Source organism: Castor canadensis, chromosome 8 (assembly GCF_047511655.1).
Source record: "Castor canadensis chromosome 8, mCasCan1.hap1v2, whole genome shotgun sequence".
Classification (NCBI taxonomy): domain Eukaryota; kingdom Metazoa; phylum Chordata; class Mammalia; order Rodentia; family Castoridae; genus Castor; species Castor canadensis.
The window spans coordinates 20,858,488-20,877,631 of NC_133393.1; the positions used below are offsets into that span (position 1 = coordinate 20,858,488).

At 44.9% G+C, this 19,144-nt stretch overlaps 1 protein-coding gene across 3 annotated transcripts in view; it reads left to right on the forward strand.

Annotated features, from left to right (window-relative positions):
- The window catches only part of Ilrun (inflammation and lipid regulator with UBA-like and NBR1-like domains), a 99,406-nt gene extending 83,159 nt beyond the window's left edge, over positions 1-16,247 (forward strand). For 2 of the 3 annotated variants that reach the window (XM_020164132.2, XM_020164133.2), the window contains exon 5: positions 13,116-16,247. In XM_020164132.2, the coding sequence (XP_020019721.1) occupies positions 13,116-13,151 (36 nt within the window). In that variant the 3' untranslated portion in view covers positions 13,152-16,247. The other variant, XM_074082400.1, reaches the window with a different exon arrangement.
- Positions 16,248-19,144: the final 2,897 nt, after the last annotated feature.

Sequence of the window (19,144 nt, forward strand, 5' to 3'; positions counted from 1 at the left end):
TGCTTTTGAATGATTGTAAGCTCTGAGTACTCAGTGCTTTAACCCTCAGGGGAAGCGCTGGGTGGGAATTCCTGCCCCAGCTGCATCCTACAACCGAGAGGGTTTGGCCCCTCCCTGTGAGAGCTGGCAGAGGGAGTCAGCAAAGTATATGCTGACCTGCTCCAAAGACTCCTAAATCTGACTTCCTGCTTTTATTAGAAATTGACTAGCTCCATTGTCAGTTGAGGCCAACTTGTCCCAGGTGAACAGTAAGATCAGCTCTGGTGAAGTGTTGTTTATTTAACCCTTTTACTGTGGTAGCTTCAGCACCTCTGATAAAAGCAGACACAGCAGGATAGGGGTGCATTCTGTTGACTCAAGGCTCATTTACAATGAATCCTAGCACTCTGACTCACCTCTGGGGGCTGGGTAGCTTCTGTTTGGACAGTGTGACAGTAATGTAAAACAATTTATAGAGGTGTTTGTTGGGGAATCCTATTAAAATTAACTATGTCTTTTTTCTTATAAAAATACTTAATCTCTTTAGTATTTTCTAAAGAAGGCCTTCCAGAGCAGTAAGACACCAAATGGTCTGAATCAGTACATCTGGGATAAAGGCGTGGCTGGCAAAAAAAAAAAAAAAAAAATCGAGGGCTGTTCTTCACACAGATTCTTTGCTTCCATTTTAAATGAGTAAGATTTTTATATTAGGGGAGCTGAAAAAGATACTAAATTCACTTATTTTTTTACTTGGACTATGGCTGTTATTTTGTGTTGGTTCTTTTAAAAAAATGTTTGGGGCTGGTGTTTGTCATATTCTTCTACTTTAAACTGGATTACAGTCTGAGCCACTGTTATTACTTCCGCCAATCTGCTGGTTCAGAAGAAGAAACATGTTATTATCTTTGTGGGAAGTTCAGCCCGCCAGCTCCTAGCAGCGTCAGCTACTGCCGAGTGCCATCTGCCCTGCCTGCCCACATTTCCCCCCACCCACCCCCGGGCTGAAGTAGGAGTCAGTCTGCTTTTATCACATAAGAAATCAACTCTGTCTAACCTGTGGCTGTCTTATAGATAGCTTAGAGGAGTTCTTTCCTGTCCGTCCAGATGGGACTTGACAAATAGTACTGGGTGGGGGGTACTGCAGAAGATTTGGAAAGAGCAGATCTTTGTAGTTTTTGTTTTTTTCAGAACTAGGGATTGAACTCAGGGCCTTGTTCTTGCTGGGCAGGTGCTCTATTGCTTGAGCCACTCCACCAGCCCAAATCTTTGTTTTTTGAGGTAGAGTCTCAGAATGTAGCCCAGGGTAGTCTTGAATTCATGATCCTCCTGCCTTAGACTCCTGAGTGCTGAGATTACAAGCATGAACCACCATACCTAGCTTTCTTTCTTTTTATTTTATTTTTTTCAATACTGGGAATTGAATCCAGAGCTTCATGCATGCTGGGCAAGTGTTCTACCACTGAGCTACTACTATATCCACGACCCTGGAAAGGAAAATCTGTTACTGTATGGGCCTGAGACGTAATGACTTGTGGATCTTACGATCTACTTTGAAGTGGCCAATAAATATAACAATAAGGCTTGGGTGTAACTTGGTTAAGTTAGGTCTAACATTCAGTTCTCATGGCACTGAGTTTGATCAGAAGGCAGGTGGTTGATGTCCTTAGCTGTACTGCTGGTTATGTGAGATGTGAGAGGGTACCACTATAACCTTTTACTGCCATGGACTTCAGTCTTCATTCTCACATGCAGATCACCCTTTCCATGAAATGCCTAAAGATCTGCCAGAGAGAAGCTGGAAGGAAAATTGTGTCATTTGCTGTTTTAGCCAGCAAATGACCTCCCACGCAGGTCAGTGTAGTATACAGAGCTGTAAAACTGCCATTTATTAAGCACACACTATGTGCCAGGCACTCTGATGTGGACTTTTAAATTTTAATTAGTAAAATTATCAATGTACTGAGTTTTAGGTACCCCAAGAACTCTTTACAAAACTTATGGCAAAAAGTGCCACTTGCCACCCTGCTTCCCATCCACCAGTTTTTATTCTCTAGAGGCAGCAGGCTTGTCCTTGATATGCATTACTTCCTTTTGTCCACATAGCACAACAGTACAGTGATCTAGGTACTGTTACTTCTTCTTTACATTACTGAGCCTTGAGGCATGCAGGTTCAGTGACTTGCTCATAGTCATGCAGCTAGAAATTGTAAGACCAGGATGTGAGCAGAGCAGTTGTTTTTGAGTCTGAGCTTGCTGTGCTCTCTTAATATTGTGGTATGTTGCTTCTAGATTCCAGTGCTCAAGTACACATTTTATTTAGCTGAACTAACAGCATGAGCTTTCGGTAGTGTGTGGCTATATTTCAAATGAGGATCCACATAGTTATTAACTAAATGTATGTGACTTCTCCACTTCTAAATTCCTTCTCCCCATAAGCTATTCCTTTCTATTCTCTGGAAAGAGAAAGGACTCCCTAGCTACCTCCAAAGTCACTTGAGTTTAGATTGTGTTGGCATTGAAATTTTCCTTAACTTGCTCTTGTATCAGCAAGTGTGTCTATAGTTTTTTGTTTGTTTGTTTTTCTTTGTGGTACTTGGATTTAAACTCAGGGCTTTGTACTTGCAAAGCAGGCGCTGTACTGCTTGAGCCACAAATCCAGTCCATTTTGCTCTGGTTATTTTTGGAGATGGGTTCTTGTGGGCTATTTGCCCAGGCTGGCTTTGAACCACGATCCTCATAAGCCACTTGATGCCTGGCAGCTATAGCTCTTGAAGTCGCAAAAACCTGTATTCCTTGACTATGGCCAAAAGATATAGTCTCTGTGGATTTATTTTTCTGTAATTAATTTTAAAGTCTTTCCTTTGGGTACTCAGTATTTCAGAGTTATAGCATACTTAGAGGCTGACCTACTGTTCCTTTCATGTCAGATTCTGTTTCTGCAGAGACGGTCTAAAGAAAGAATATTTAGGCAGAAGGACAGCCAGTATAAGCCCCAAGGGTAGAAGTTTGCCTGGTAGGTTCAAAGAATAGCATGGTGGCTTGTACCTCTGGAAGAGTAAAGACAGAGAAGTTGAAGACAAGTCAAAGGACAGAAACCAGATCACACTGGGTTTGTGGACCTTTGTAAAGCTTTGGCCTTTTGTTTTGAGGGAAAAAGGGAACCATTAAAGGGCTTTGAGCAGAGGGGTAATGTGGTCTATTTATGCTGCAAAAGGATCACTCTGGCTCCTGTTTGGCCAATACAGTGCAAGAGTAGCATCAGGGGACCCTGTGAATGATTTAGGCCAAGATGGTAGCAGCAGGTGCATGTTTGGATCTATTTTGCTAGTAGAACCAGGAAGATTTACTAATAGATTGGTAGGCATGTAAGAGGGAGTAAAGGATGATGAGGGGTTTGGGAATGTTGGAGATTTCTGTAAATATCCAGATGGAGGTATTGAGTGAGCTGTTGCATATCCAAATTGGATGTAGAGTTTAGGAGAGAAGTGTAGATAGAGGGTAAGATATGAATCTGGTGTTGTACCACATGGATTATGTCTACTGCTGTGAGACTACTTGCAATCTCCTAAATGAGAAGTGTAAATGAGGATTTCTCAGCTGACTACTGACATTCTGAGCCAGGTATATATTGGGGAGGGAGGGTGTATAAGCATCTTATGTATTGTATGAGGCTAAAAAGCATTTCTGGTCTTTACCCACTAGATGCCAGTAGTACTACTCCCTCTGTTCCCAAAACAACCCAGAATGTCTTCAGGTATCTCCAGGGGAGGAAAATCCCCCTAGTAGTATAGAGAAAAGGTCCAGCAACTAAGCTTAATACTGTCTGACATGTAAACTACTTCATACAATCCACAGCATTCTTACTGCATTTCTTTTTCTTCTTAATGGGGCTGGATATTAAATCCAGGGTCTTGTGTGTGCTAAGCACACATTCTACTTCTGAACTACACCTAGCCTGATGAATTCATTCTTTTTGTTTGTTTCTGAGACCAGATCTTGCTATGTTGCCCATGCTGACCCCTGAACTCTTGGGCTCAAGCAATCCTCCTAAGTAACTGAGACTCCAGGTGTGTTCCACCACACCTGACTATATTATTAATTCATAACACTTGTGACTTTTGTAGCTATTCAACATAATAGGGATGTTATAAATGACTGCTCATCTTCCCACAGCAAATTGTGGGTAGGCCATGAGCTGGAACCCAATTTAAGTCAAATGTTCTAGATCACACTGTGATAAAGTTTGCTGGCAAGCAAAGTTGGTTGGCTGTTCTCTGCTGTTAGTTGATACACTTGTGTCAGGTTTTAGAGACATCCTTGTTCATCTGCAGGAGCTGCAGAAGAATTTGTAGCCAAGGAGGAAGCAACACAGAGCAAACAAGGGACCTGCCTCAGTGCTCTGGCAGTTCAGCACATTCTGTACTGAAGGGGCTCACCAGGACGCTCAGGGTTTGATGATACTATGGTGGCTCTATCTTTTGAAAACCCAGAAGAGCCAGTAAAGCTCTTCCAGCTTTGCTGCTGTTTGCATTGGCATGGGTCATGTGTGCATTTTAAAAGTAAATTAAGCAAACACTGTGGGCCTTAGAAAATGCCTTTTGTTGTTTGAAGCATTGCTATCTGAATGAGAGTAAAAAGTATGTCCAGGAACTGTCCTTTTTGTACCTCAACAGCTTCAAAGCTGTCCAGCTCCATTTTATTTGCTTTGGGGCTCTGAGCATTGTTTTAGACTGTTCTGATGCTGGGCAGTCTTATAGCAGAAACAAGAGCTAGTATTCCCAGGATTGCTGGTACATTTTCTTTTGGTTATAAGAATTCACTCTCCTGTACTCTGAATTTAGCATTTTCATTTCTGATGAAAGTTGTCAGAGTAGTAGTAAAATTATGGGTTCAAGCAGAAAAGTTTAACTCAAAAGTGAGAATTTGTCTTTGGGTATAGATGTTCAAGTTTCAAATTACTTGTTTTTATACTGGGTGTGGTGATATACATCTATAATCCCAGCATTGGGAAGGCTGAGGCAAAAAGATTGAGAGTTCAAAGCCACCTGAGCTTTTAGAGGCTCTGTCTCAAAAAAACAAAACCAAAAAAACGGTATCAAATTACTTGGTCTTAGCTAAGTCTGGTACAAAATGTGAGAAAGATCTGTTGTATTTCAGGGAAAAGATGTGGGCTTCCTTAGAGTTGTTAAGGTGGAACCCTTTCTAGAATTGTGGACATTGCCTACAAAGGCTTGAGGGTTTGGGGTTTTTGCTCTGGTACCCTTGCCTAAGGGCCAGTTAAAACTGACTGCCTTACACAGAGTTAGCATTGATATTATTCAGCCAACAAGTAAAGCCTCCTGTGTGCTCAGCCTGTGCTGATCCCTGTCTCCAAAGAATTTGACTAATTTATATAGATGTGAGTAGATCCTTGGAGGGAAGGAGAACCAGTAACAAGTATTTTGAGCTCCAGTAGACTCATTAGTGCTCATAGATGTTTGGAGGAAGGAGAAAAAGGAAGGTTTGGAGTAGTAGGAAGGTGCTATCTTGATGGGTGATACAGGAAGGCCCAGAGACAACCACACAGGGTGTGTTTATTGGACACTGGCCAGACCAACTTGGCTCTTCTGAGTGAGGTATACTTAAAACAGGTGGAACCAATTTCCGAGGAAGACCTTTGAGAGCCAAACAAAGGAGGGTTCCTGTTTAATGTGAAAGGAAACAGTGCCAACAATGCTTTTGTGCAAGATGAGGCCAAATATGAATGACTGGGATCATATGGAAGAGAAACAACTTACTCTCTTTCCTCAGTCATCCAACCATTATGGGAGTGTGGGGTTGGGTGGGTGGATAAAGGATGGCTTACAGAAGGTTGTAGGAACTGTAATGAAAATTCTGAGAGGAAGTAGGACCATCATCCTCACTGGTGGTGTCTTAACAGAACTCATAGTCCAGCACCAGTGTCTGCATGGCTACGAACTTAATAAGCTTCTCTCCTTTGGGTGTCATTCCCCCCAACCTCCGCAGGAACTCTCAGGTCTTCACTGAAAGGGAGGATCCTTCATCTTGTAAAACTTTAAAGTTTTAGTTCACAGTTATGTTTGAGTTTGATCTTAATTTAATTCTTGATTGGAACAGGGGTAGGTGAGTGCTGTGGAAGTTGCCTTTGGCTATGGGGAGCTTGGAGGCGAGGAGAAGGGAGGATGGAAGATGCACGGAGGGAGGGAGGGTAGGTAGGTAGAAGTGTGTGAATGAAAGGGAGAGGAAAGATGAAGGAGGTAGGGTGATGAAGGGTTGGAGGGGTAGGTAGAGGAGAGGATGATTGGATAGGATAGAATTCCCCAGCAGAACCTATAGAAGTTAGCAACAGAAAAACTATTATTGAGTAAATATAAAAAATGGGCTTACAGGGCTTTTTTAAAGATACTCAGTATACTTATAACTGAGTTGAGCTGCCCAGTGATCAGTGCTCATGCCTAAAAAGAGGTTTTATTCTGTACTTTGACTGGTTCTCATACTCATCCTCAGCCAGTACATCAAATACATCTTTGGATTTTGGGAGACTTTTACATGAAAGTGCCCTGAACAGTAGTGTTACATCATCTGTATAAGTCCCCTTCTGCAGAAACCACCCTGCTGTACTACCAGCAAACCTCTGACTGAGCAAGCAGCAGTCATCGGGAGGGCCCTAGTTGAGTATCCTGAGAATGCTTGTCATCATGCCCATTACTCCACTAGTCTTAATTTCGGTTTTAGTTAAGAGACAGACTAACGGGTTCCATCAGGGCCTAGTCATTTTTTGACCCTTGCCAGTCAGGGCAGGCCTGTCAGCAGGGCCTCACCACACCATGTTTGCAGTCCAGGATCGAGACAGAACTTAGTACTAAACCCTGTATTCTTCTGTGTTTGCATTCAGTGTACATAAGTGATACAAAAGGAGCACTAGGCGGGTGAAGCACCGACCAGGACGGGCCCAGGAAATGAGAAGGAGGAGGGCCTCATAGTGTTATCTGATGCTGCCATCAGTGTACACCGGGCGAGCATCTTATTTCGCAGCCATGCAGCAAACGCTCCTGTCTGTTTATTAACCTGTGAACCTTTTTATTTATTTAAATGAAATCACAAAAGCAAAATAAAGACAGGTATGTGAAAGTTTCTGTGTTATGGTAGTTTATCTAAACAAGTTTTCATATAAGAAAGAATAAGCCTAAAATCTGTCATTGATAAATCTTTTTATTCAAGGAATTTTGGCCTTCTTCTCCCCTCCCCCACCACTTTCTCCCAGGTTAAAAAACAGAGTTGGCTCATCAGTGCAGTGTATTTCATAATTCATTCATTTTATGGTTTTCAGTCCACTGTGTGTGCAAGGCACAAATAATTGGCAGGAAGCAGGTTCTACCCTCACACAGGGGCAGCCTGCTTTCTTGATAGCACTGTTCTGTCTCCTGTGAAGATTGGTGAGTAAATTGAAAAAAAAAAATCTAGCTAAAACAAAACCGGTTTGTGTTTTTGTTTTTTTTCACTATGTTGGCATACACTGAATGTTTTCTGTCAGTGACAGCTTTTAAATACAGATTCAAGCATCCCTAATCAAGAAATCCAAAATGTTCCAAAATCTGAAACTTTCTGAACAGCAGTGTGATGTCACAAGTAGAAAATTCCTGGACTGGAGGTATGGCTCAAATGGTAGAGTGCCTCCCCAGCAAACTTGAGGTCCTGAGCTTACAATCCAGTACTGCTCAAACAAATAAATAAGTTAAATAAATAAGCAAATAATTTTCCACACCATGAAACTTTGTTTTACATACAAAATTGTTAAAATATAATAGAATAAATTTGATCGAACTACCTTATATGCTTGTATGGAAATATCACAATGAAACCTCTTTGTACAGTTAATATTGCTATAAAAAAGAGAAGAATGTTAAAATATTGTACAATATACCTTCATGCTCTGTGTATAAGGAATATATGGAACATAAGTGAATTTCATGTTTAGACCTTGGTCCCATCCTCAAGACAGCTCATTATGTATACGCAAGTGTTCCCAAATCAGAAAAATTTCAAAACACCTCTGGTCCCAAGCTTTTCACATAAGGGACACTCAATGTGTGCTCCTTTTTGGAAAGGTTATTTTGACTTCTGTATATTTTAGGAAGAACTCTCAGTATTGCAGGTGACCCTCACATAAAGTCAGCAATAATCAAATCATCGACTAGAGTAACTTTTCTCTTCCACAGAGACATCTATAAACTGTTATGAATAACAAGTCAGAAGATGGGTGCTAGTTGCTCACACTTGTAATCCTAGCTACTTGGGGAGGCTGAGATTGGGAGGATCATGGTTCAAGGCCAACCTGGGCAAAAAGTGAGATCCCCATCTCAACCAACAGCTGAGTGTGGTGGTGTGCACTTGTCATCCCATGCTACACAGGAGACAGATCAGGAAGAACCAGGACAGTCCAGGCCAAAAAAAAAAAAGTTCATGAGACCCCCATCTCAACAGGGAAAAGTTGGGTGTGGTAGCATGCATCTGTCATTCCAGCTACTGTGGGTATCATAAATAGGAGGATCATGGTCCAGGTCAACCTGAGCAAAAAGCTAGATGCTATCTCCAAAATACCCAGAGCAAAAAGGGCTAGAGTGTGACTCAAGTAATAGAGCACCTGTCTAGCAAGCAGGAGGAATCCTTGAGTTCAGACCCCAGTACCATGGGGCAGGGGGGCACGTGGGGTGTGTGTGTGTGTGTGTGTGTGTATGTGTGTGGGTATGTGTGTGTGTGTGTGTGTTTAGGTTTGCTTTAAGGACAAGATCACAAGTACTAGATCTTAAATTATTCTTTCAGAAGATTGTGATGGGTGGGTCTGAGTTTATGTCTATAGATGTTCTCTTGTATAATTGTATTGCATTGTGAAAATGCAGTTGAGGACCTGATGCAACTGTTGTAATCATTCAACTGGCTTGAGGCACACTGGTGAGTGGGGAGGCATTTTTGGTCTTGGCTGGCAAGTACAGGGACTTCCGGGCTTAGGGTTGCTGTCTAGTCAATCTGAACGTAGACTCCAGTGCTCACAGTTAAGATAGATGTTCATTGCAAAGCTTAGGGAAGGCTGAGGCAAAGGAGGCAACACCTGCTTTGGACCTAAATAGTTTCTCATGTCCTAGCAGATGTGAGGCTGCCCAAGCAGTGTGGCCTTTGAAAACTTTATTTTTGTGTAGGTTTAGTAGGCCATGAGATTAGCTATTAGACCTAGAGTCAGATAAGAAAGTCCTTTTCTGGATTCAAGTATTCATACCCTCTGTTAGCATGGATAACTAGGTCTTAGTGAAGATCTCTATGTGTTGAGACATGATTCCTCATAGAGGAGAGTGGCCTTCAGCATCACACAATGGTTTTGTAATCAGGCTAATGACCCTAATTTTTGCTTTGATCAAAGTTGAATTCAGTGCTCTCTGATACCATCTGATGATGCATATCTATGCCTTGATCTGTTTTCTTTATTAGTAGCAGCACAGTTGTTACACAAGATGAGTCATTGATGCCAGGTTAGTTAATATTTGGCATCTGCTTTTCCCAACAATAAAAGTGGAGTTGCTAGGCCCCAGGAGAGAGTGAATGAATCTGTATTGCTAAACCCTACTTTTAGGCTGGAGATTGCTGCCAGAACCTGGTATAGCAGGTCTTAGAACTCCAGCAGAATCTGAAATGTGGATGGGCTTTCCATTTTGAATGTACTTCGCATTCCACTGTTAAGAAACATACTTTCACTGGGCCTTCTGCCATGGGAGGCCCTGGACAAGCTATTTTAGAATCTTATCCAATCTTTTCCCTATAACTGGTATTGTATTGCATGTTTTCTGTGGTCTACTTGGGACATCACAATCCTGCTTGCAGGCAGTCTAGATCATAAAGTGGTTTTGAAGTAGAATCTGCTCCCTCTCCTTTTCTTAAAGTGATGGTAGTAAATTTGGGGAAAGAAAAATAGATCTTGTTCTTCAAGCCACCATTCTTCACCGATTAAACATCAACCACTCCAGTAGGCCATTCTTTGGGTAAAAGGCAATCCAGCAGCATTTTTCTTCCCAGAAATCACAGAACCTCAGTCACTAACAGAGTCAACAATAACCTCAACCTAAGGTAGTTCAATACCCCACAGAATGATCTTAAGGTCCACTCAAATAGAAATCTGAAAATGTACATGTCTATTATATTTCTCTACCTGCCAGTTGCATAGAACCCATTTCATTTATCTGTGAAATGGAAGGCACAACAGCACTTTGGCAAAATCATGTACTCCCTTCTGCAAGTATTCCCGGACTTTTTACAGGCTGACCGTGCCTTATGAGGCCCGTGGGAAATGTGGTGCTTTAGACTGGAAGGAGTTACATTTAGAGTGGAAGGGGAAGTGTTTCTAGAAAACAGATGTTTGCTTTTTGAGTTTTCCTTGTGCATTTTTTCCTACCTAGAGACCCTTCAGCATTGTATTGGTTCTAAATCTTTAGGGAACCTAATCTTCTGGTCTTCCCCTGGCCATTCTGAATGAGCATATGTTGGCAAGTGCAGCTTGCTTTAAGCTGCTTTAGTTCCTACTTCTGGGGTATAGAACCCTCCCACTAAGCCCTGCAAAATTGATCCCAAAGGGGCTTGGCACCAGGCTCAAGTGGTAGAGCTCCTGCCTAGCAAGCAGAAGGCCCTGAGTTCAAACCCTAGTACTGCCCTCCCCCGCCAAAAAAGAAAAGAGATGAGTCCCAGAGCCCTTTGATACACCAGCCCACACTTAGCTGAGCTAGTGGGGGCTGTGACTGCCTAGATGTTTGCAACCTCCCTGTTGGAGACATGACTGGCTCAATGCCACTGTAGGCATGTGGCATTCTGACATTTTAAATACCAGCTACCCCACTTACCATTTCTGTGCCCTTGGTTAGGTTACCTCAACCTCTTGGAGCTGATAGATCATGTCTCGGCAGAGTTTTGTGAGAACTAAGGAGAACAAGCTAAGTGCTACTGCAGCACCTGGTGCATAATTGGAGTTTCTTCCCTGTCAGCCTACATTTTGTTACAATCTCCCTCTTTAGGATTTTTTGTTCAGTGATACCACCGAGCAGCTGGAGACAGACATACAGTTCTGGTCTTTGAAGGCTTTATATGGAAAAACAGAAAGTAAAGCAATGTCAGTACTTTTCACTGAAAACAACTATGGGCACTTCCATCTTATGCTCCCTATTCTTAGCAGCTTTGATCTCTGACATCTGACAGCTCATGACTAAAGGACATTTTTCTTGAAATACTGTTTTTTAGCCTCCTCATCCAGGCACTTTGTGTCAACTCCTAGAACTGTAAATCTGGGAAGATTTATGGAGTAATCTAAGGTGATGTGAGGAAAGAGCTCTCCCTCCCAGGGTCACTTGAGCAGTGCAGAGCAGGGAGCAGACCCAACTCTCCTCCCCAGTCTGCATGTCTGACTAACCACCTCTGCACAACCCAGCTACTCGGAACCTGGAAGCCTGTGACCAGAGATGGTATGGCCCAGATACTTTTGTGTCCCTCACTGAAGTAACTATTTAAAAACCTGGCTTTGGAAAGGCAAGTACTCTTGTGTCGGGGGTCTGACACATCTGACACATGAGGTAATAGTCTGAGAAGTATCTGTTCATCTTCAGTTATTAATTTAACAAACATTCATTGCATGCCTATTAGGGGTCAAGTACCATGCTGAGGGGATGGCAATAAGCAAAGCAAAGTAATAATGGGAAAACAGTCTAATCACTGGTGACCCTGCAACCAAGCATTGTTATTTCTATTCAAAGAAATATGTCACTTTTTAAGCAATCAAAATTCTGACTCTGTCCACATTCTGTTAAACTAATGGAAAATGTAATCTCTCTCTTTCCTGTGCCTTCCTACTGTGAGTAGTTCCTAGGTTCAGGATTCTTTTTTTTTTTTTCCTCCTTCCCTGGAGCTGGGTATTAAACCCAAGCCTTCTGCATGCTAGGCAGTGGCCCCTAGATTCAGGATATTTAACGTAGTTGTCAAGCATTGGGAAGTCCCCTTGTCATGGGTATGGCTGAGGTGCTTGTCTTCACACCTACCTGATCCAGGGGCCCTGCTGATTCTGGGCCAGCATGGAGGGTGGGACCCTGGTTGGACTGGTCACTAGTTACCTTTGTCCTTTCAGGTCTTGGCATTGACTGGGTCTTTGCAAAGAAGTGGGGGGGTGAGAGCAGAGGGAGTCACATGTCATCCCTCATGCATCATGCAACTGCTTTTGCTGATGGCACGTCTTGGTGTTTCTTGTTTTTTGTTTTTGAGGGGGAGTGTACAGGCAAGTTTATTAAGAAAGGACAAAACTCCACATGAGACAGAAAGGGATCCTTAATGGGTTGCCCGGTGTCTCATTTTTAGTATAAGGGAAAAGCAAGACTGTGAAGCCTTTTCCACCCAGCTAGGGAGTATAAAGAATGCCTTTGCAGCCAAGCGGTAGAGTGCATGCCTTGCAAGCATGAGACCCGGAGAACAGAGAACAGTGCAGACCATCAGACTTGGTTTTGAGTCCTGGCTGTGCCTCTTACTAGCCAGGGGACCTTGAACAAGTCTCTTATTTCTGCAGTAAAATGGGCATTCCTCAAATGGGTATAGTAATATTCACCTGACTTTCAGAGCATAATGAGGTTTAAAGACAGTGTAGGACAGCTTCCTAATAGTTTGCCTGGTCCCTACATGCTGGGTAGACAGTCACTGTTTGTGCCACATTGTTTTTGTTACTAAAAGTTACCCAAGTTACAGTAGTACCCTGCATCTGACATTCAGGTATAGAATGTGGTATAAGAAGATCCTCAGCAGAAAGGTTGAAACACTGTTGTCAAGAAGGACATAGGAAAGCTTTGTAACCTAAGTGGAAGAAGGTTGGCATCAACTGACCTAACTACCTGTTGTAAGGTGGACATTGTCTCTCCTGCCTTCCCTTTCTCTGGCTGGTGTGATTCAGTAAGAAACTTCACATTTCCAAATATCCTGATCTTTGGCAAGGGCAACCCTCACACCTTGTCTGTGACTGGGGCTTCCTTCTGGCTCAGTGGGAACTATAGATTCTTGAACTTGGTTTGGATGTCAAGTTGCACTGTTACCTACCCTCACTGATTGTCTTCACTCTTTTCCAGGGGCTCCACGGGCCTTACCCCTTTGGCCAGTCTTAAACGGGTGTCAGCAAGAAGAAAAAGTAACAAAAGACAGAAGGCCCGACTTTGGGGGTGGGGTGGGCAAGGGGTTCCTCTGGATTGCAGACCACATCGCATGGACCCCTGGCTCTCACCTCATCCCGGAAGAAGAGGAAGAAGCAGAACAGACTAGTTTTGAGTAAACTCAGTATGCATGTGTGAATGCTGGATCACAGGAGTGGTGTTGAGGCTACCAAGAAGAAATCCATGCAGCCAACTTGGGTTCCGTTTATTAGGTGTCAGTCTAATGAGTCATTAGGTCTCTTGGGAAGGGGAAAAAGTTTAAAATGGGGAGTAAATAAGCCATCTTTTTAAACAAAAATTATTTTGCCTACAGAGAGGTTGTAGTTTTGAGCACATGTTAATTTTTCCCCTTTCCCCATTTTTATTTTTTTAAGTAAGGGATAACATACTCTATAGACTAGTGCTTGCTCTGGAAGTGATTTCATACTGAAGCTGGCGTGGTGTGTGTGGGGACTCTATGGGTCATTGCTGTAGGAGCACACTGCCATGCCACATGACTCCAGAGTCTGACCCCATTGTTTTTAATGGCATCAACCAATTTATCACCCTTCCTCCTCTCTCCTCTTTAATCTTGTGTTGATTTACACTTTTGACAGTTGTATTTGTCAACCCTGTAGCTTGCTAGCATCAGAACCTCTCTGAAGACCAGACTTCCCTGTGTGGCCAGCAGAGGAAGCCTTGAGGACAGAGCTCAGGTGATGTGCGAGGTTTTGAGATGGAGAGGCACCCTCTGCACACACCGTAACAGTTCAGGTTGCTTTGTTCCTGTGTCTCAGTAGAGGGCGACGCCACCACATTTACACGTGCTTCGTGCTGTGGCTCCCCATCTGCTGTGCCATGCGCACACAGGGAGGTGTGTGCAGCTCACCAGCAAGTGTGCAGACGGCGGGTATGAATGTGGCCCATGTTTCTCTGTTGTCACACAGCTCCCTTCCCTGTTTCCCTTCATTTGTCCTTTGTGATGTTCCCATAGCCTGTTCATGGTGGCTGAGCTATTAGAATATGGAAATACAGCCCTGAACAGGGAATTTGTCTTGTGGAAGGGCCACAGTCACTGACTACTTGATCTTGGAGACCACATTTAGATGGAAATGAAAAGACCTCCCCAACAGATGCTTGGTTTTGGGAGGTGGGAAAGGGGAAGCTCAGCTGGAGTAAAGACTCACTTCTCAGTAGGGAGGTGGCCCACTGGTATCCCATGGATTCCAAGCAGGTTGAGATGTGGGAATCTCTATGGAAAGCTTGAACCAGGCTAGAACAGCTGTCTGCCAAAGATACAAGAATATGCAAAGTCCCTCTTCTCTTCTCAACCCCTCCTTCCCTGGAGTCATAGTTGGTTTGAGAGCCGGGGATGTGGGTCTAGGGCATAATTGCACGGTCTCTTGCCTATTACCACACCCTCATCTGCTTGGGGGTGTGTGAGAAATGCAAGGAGACCAGGGGATGAGTGGCTGCAAGGGGTCCCGTAGCCTGGGTGTGGGTGAGGGTCTGCTTGCCTGTCAATGTCTGGGAGTCTGAGTTCCAAAAAATGTGTGGTGTTTGTTCCTCCTCATCCTCTTCTGAGATTGTTTGTTTAAATACTTGGTTGTGGGAGAAAGCCTTGTATGAAATTCCTCTTTCACCTCTCCACTTCCCAAAAAACAGGGGAATAAGCTTTGGTTCACTAAAGACTCCCTAGGGTAGGTAGAGCTCACTGACTGTGGAAAAGGGCGGTGCTGCTGGGTCTGGGGTAGATGGGGCTTTTCTGCCACACGCACTTCCTATGCACACACAAGTGGCCCATTCCTGAGCAGAGCTGAGGGGAGTCCCTGCTGCATGCCCTCACAATAGGACTCAGAATGGCTTTTTGTCTGAGGGCCCTTGTAGGTCCAGACTGCTACTGCTGTTCATGCCAGTCTTCTAGGACACTGCCACCCTGGAGCACAGATATGCCCAGCTGTTCTTCCTGTCGCTAGCCTTGAAGCAGCACATCTCCAGCTGCCCTGACTTCCCCATTGCCCCCTTCCCTCTTCCCAGTGCAGGCTGCCTGCCCCAATTCGGCAGGGCCTTCATCAGCCACATCAGTGTGGTCCTGCCTGTCATCATCATCCTCCTCCTGCTTTTGGGCAACCTTGCCTGCTAGTTAACTGACCCAGACACTTTGGCTTCCTTCCCAAGAACAAGCAGTTTCTATGCACATCCTTTGGAGAGATGAGCTCCTTGCAGAGGGCCAGAGCAAGTGCAAGCCTTGGCCTAGGACTTCCCCTGTGCAGAGGAGGGTATCGGTGCCACTCATTCTCCCTTCCCACACTGGTGTGGGTTCTCAGAACTGCCTAGAACCCCTCTCTCCTCTTTGTCTAGTTGGGGTGGCAGCTGCAATAGCCCCTGCCCCTCTTAGAATCTTCTCACACTGCGGGCTGCCTCTGGGCAGGACCACCAGCATCTGGCACCTGAGAGGTGAGGCAGACACCAGCTTTAGATGATCAGGTCTGAGCCCAGTTAGGAAGATTGGAGGGGTGCAGGCTTGGGAAGAACCTGTCTGTATGCATGGACTGAGGGGTGTGTGTGCATGTGTGTGTGCGTGTGTGTGTGTGTGTGTGTGTGTGTGTGTAGATGTATGTGCACGTGTGCATGCCTTTTCTCTTTTTGCCATGGGGACAGTTGAATTTGGGGCATTTTTCTACAAAAAACAGCTTTCTCTCTACCCCCAGTAATGACTGGCTATAATCCTAAGTCCATCAGAGGCACTTCCATCCTGGAGAGGACCTCAGTACAGTGGCCAGGGTGGGAAGTGCACACAAAAGTAAATACTCCCCAAATCAACCTAAGCCCCGGCAGGAGAGGATGATAGGGTCTCCAGGGCTCAGAAGTGCAAGCTGGCCCCGCCGCCCCTGCCTTGTTGTCCCTGGTTTCCTTGGGTGAATGCGGGAGCCGCACTGGCTGCCTCTCCCACCTAGACAGGGTAGATGTCTGGTGGGGCCTCATGGTGCCTAGGAGGAGATGAAGATGAGGAGGTTTTCCTTACTGTATAAATGAATATTTGTATGATTAAATTAACACAAAAAAATCTTTTCACATGTGTCTGTCAAGTTTGTGTGTGTGTGTGTGTGTGTGTGTGTGTGTGTGTGTGTACATCATCCTGCGACCTTCATGGCCCTACAATGGCTCTATGATGTATACTTTTTGCTCTCTGGGTTTTTCCCTTTTGTGGATGGATAGACTGAGACTCTGAAGTTCATTTTAGTTTTGGGAAAACAATCCTTGGGTTACAGTTGGGTTTGTTGTCCTTCCTATGGCAATGACCAGAAAGGTAAGGAAACTGCCTCCAGATGGCCTGTAATCACCAAGATTCTGTGCCTCTGTTGATCACCCAGTCTGTCACAGCATGTAAGATAAACCAGACAAGTTAGTGTTGATCAGCCAGCAGCCATTATTTGGGCCCTTACTGTGTGTCCAGAACATAGCATTCTGTGAGGAGCCGCACAGGAAGCAGGCAGCAAGCTGGAGTTGGGGAGAGCTTCTCACTCCCACCTGGTCCCTGGCTTCCTAGATTTTGAAAAGGAGTACATCTTATGTAGTTCCTACAGTGGTTGGATGCAGTTCTTGGTGCTTAAGGTGCTCCTGACTTCTTATGTACTGGGTAGTTTTTGTGGCTGGCCTGGAAACCAGAGAGATGGGTAAGGGCCACACTCCAGGCAACAGGCAACTGGCACACACTTACATGAGACAGCTTATTACTTTAGCAGAGGGGTGATGGGGGACAGGGACAGTGTTACATTGTAGTCAACACTGAGCAGAAATTAACCTGAATGAAACATAAATGGCCAATACAACAGCAACTGGCGGGTTTATTGCTTCCTTTAGTGCTACCCTTCATAGCGGTAGCACTCCTCAGAGCTCAGAACTCATTTGTCCACACATCACCCCCTGTGCTGTCAAGAGGGAGATCAGAGGTCTCTGCTGAGTCTCAGCTCTGGGCCCCATGGCTGCCCTGGTGGTAGCCTTGTTTTCACTAACTGAAAAGTCAGCCTTTCATCTGCAGACCCTGAATTGGGCCTTCCCCCTGCCTGGTAAAGCTGTGTGTTCTAAATGATGCAGGAGGAATTAGGATGCAGAAGAGGAATAGGATGGGGAGAAGGGGGTTCTCTGGCTACAGACTGCATAAAAGAAATAGAGGTCCCACAAAGAGCTGGTCCCCTGTGCCAAGGCTGAATGCAAGACTCCTGTTGGCAGAGAGCAACCTGATACAGAGCCCAGGATTAAGGAAACTAGGAGACACTCAGTGACCCTGGACAAGTGTCCTTACCCCACAACAGTGCTTCTTCATCCTGCTTCCTTCCAGGTGCCCACAGCTGTTTGTTTTCTGCAGAGGAGGGGCTCATACCCCATCACTTGGGTCTTGTGGCAGTTTTGACCCACTCCTGGGCCTTCCCCAACACCCCTTCTGCTGAAAAGTTATTTGCTTGGCAGAATCTGTTTGTCTTTGGGGCTGTAACCAGTTAAGAAGTCACCAGGTTCTGGGAGAAAGAAGCAAGTTTAATGGTAGCTCCTGGGTTGAGCCATTCCCACGGAGGCTGGGTGACAGGGAGGGGGTTCTCAGCTGAGTCTGGGGGATGGGGGGGGAAGCAGTTGCAGTGGTCCAGGCCCAACCCTCCTAGCAGAGCAAACAAGCTCTCCAACTGCCTCCCTGCCCAGCTCACGTTGTATCTAGGCTTCCCACCCTGTTCTTGAGAAGGCCCCTCCCTCACCTGGCCACTGTGACCCAGCCATTTCCCAGACACCACATACTGTTCAGCCTTAAGTGGCTGCCAAGAGTAGGCATCCAGGATGCTCATGGCAGCCCCAGATTTCAAAAATGGGAAGGGAGCAGGCAATACTGCTTAGAGATGGGAGAGTATGTATGAACTTGAGAGCTCGGGGTACCCAGAGAATGGGTTCTGACTGAACAGATGAGTTTCTAAAACAGGCTTAGAAGCCAGAACCACAGGTTTTGTTTGTTTTTCCTCTCTTTTTTTTTAGCCCTCAGTTCAGATGCTGTAATCTGGGGAAATTGTTACTGAACTTGAATGTGTTAAAATGCTGATTGTGATTTGATGTGCTGCTGGGAGGGCAAGATTCCAAATTTCTGACCAGCTCAAATAATGCTGCTGGGCCTCCAAAGACAGCACTGGGTAGGATGGTCTACCCAGGGCTGTGTTGGCCAGGTCCACTAGCACTTGAAGGAACTGATAACATGTTCCAGATGTGGCAGTGGTTCATCCAAGCTGTGATTACTGGCTCAACCACTCCTACTATGTTGCTCTTTGATCACAAGTGTCTTGAGTGTTTGCCATAATTATGGTAATATTGCCTATTGTTGACCAACTCCTAGTAAACAATGTATAATGTGAATTACCTCATTTTAAACAGTCATCCAGATGAAGTAGTTGAGAGCAGGCAGGCCTGGTACTCAGCTGTGAACAACTAAGTATCACAAAACCATTGAAAGCAGAAGTTAAGGTGCCTGAGGGGTGTGCAATAAGGCATCCTCACATAGTCCAGGAGGGTCTGGCTTCTCTAGGAAATGAGACTGAAAGAATGGGGAGGTGGGGACAGAGGAGACACCCTGCAGGAAGATGGGGGAGAGGGTCATGTGCTGGAGACACTTGAAGCAGATGGTACCTCTGTGAGGACTGTTCCTTCCCACTGGGCCTGTTTCTGTCTTCATTGAGGGGGGGGGGGTCGGTTCTAAGCACAAGGACTTGTCTTTGGGGCCATAACCTGTCAAGAAAGCACCAACTAGCTCCCAGTGGTTCATGCTTACAGTTCTAGCTACTTGGCTAGAGATGGGGAGGATTGCAATTGAAGGCCAGCCTGGGCAAATACTTTACATGACCCCCCCATCTCCAAAATAACCAGAGCAAAATAGACTGGAGGTGTGGCTCAAGCTGTAGAGCACCTGTTTCACAAGCACGAACCCCTGAGTTCAA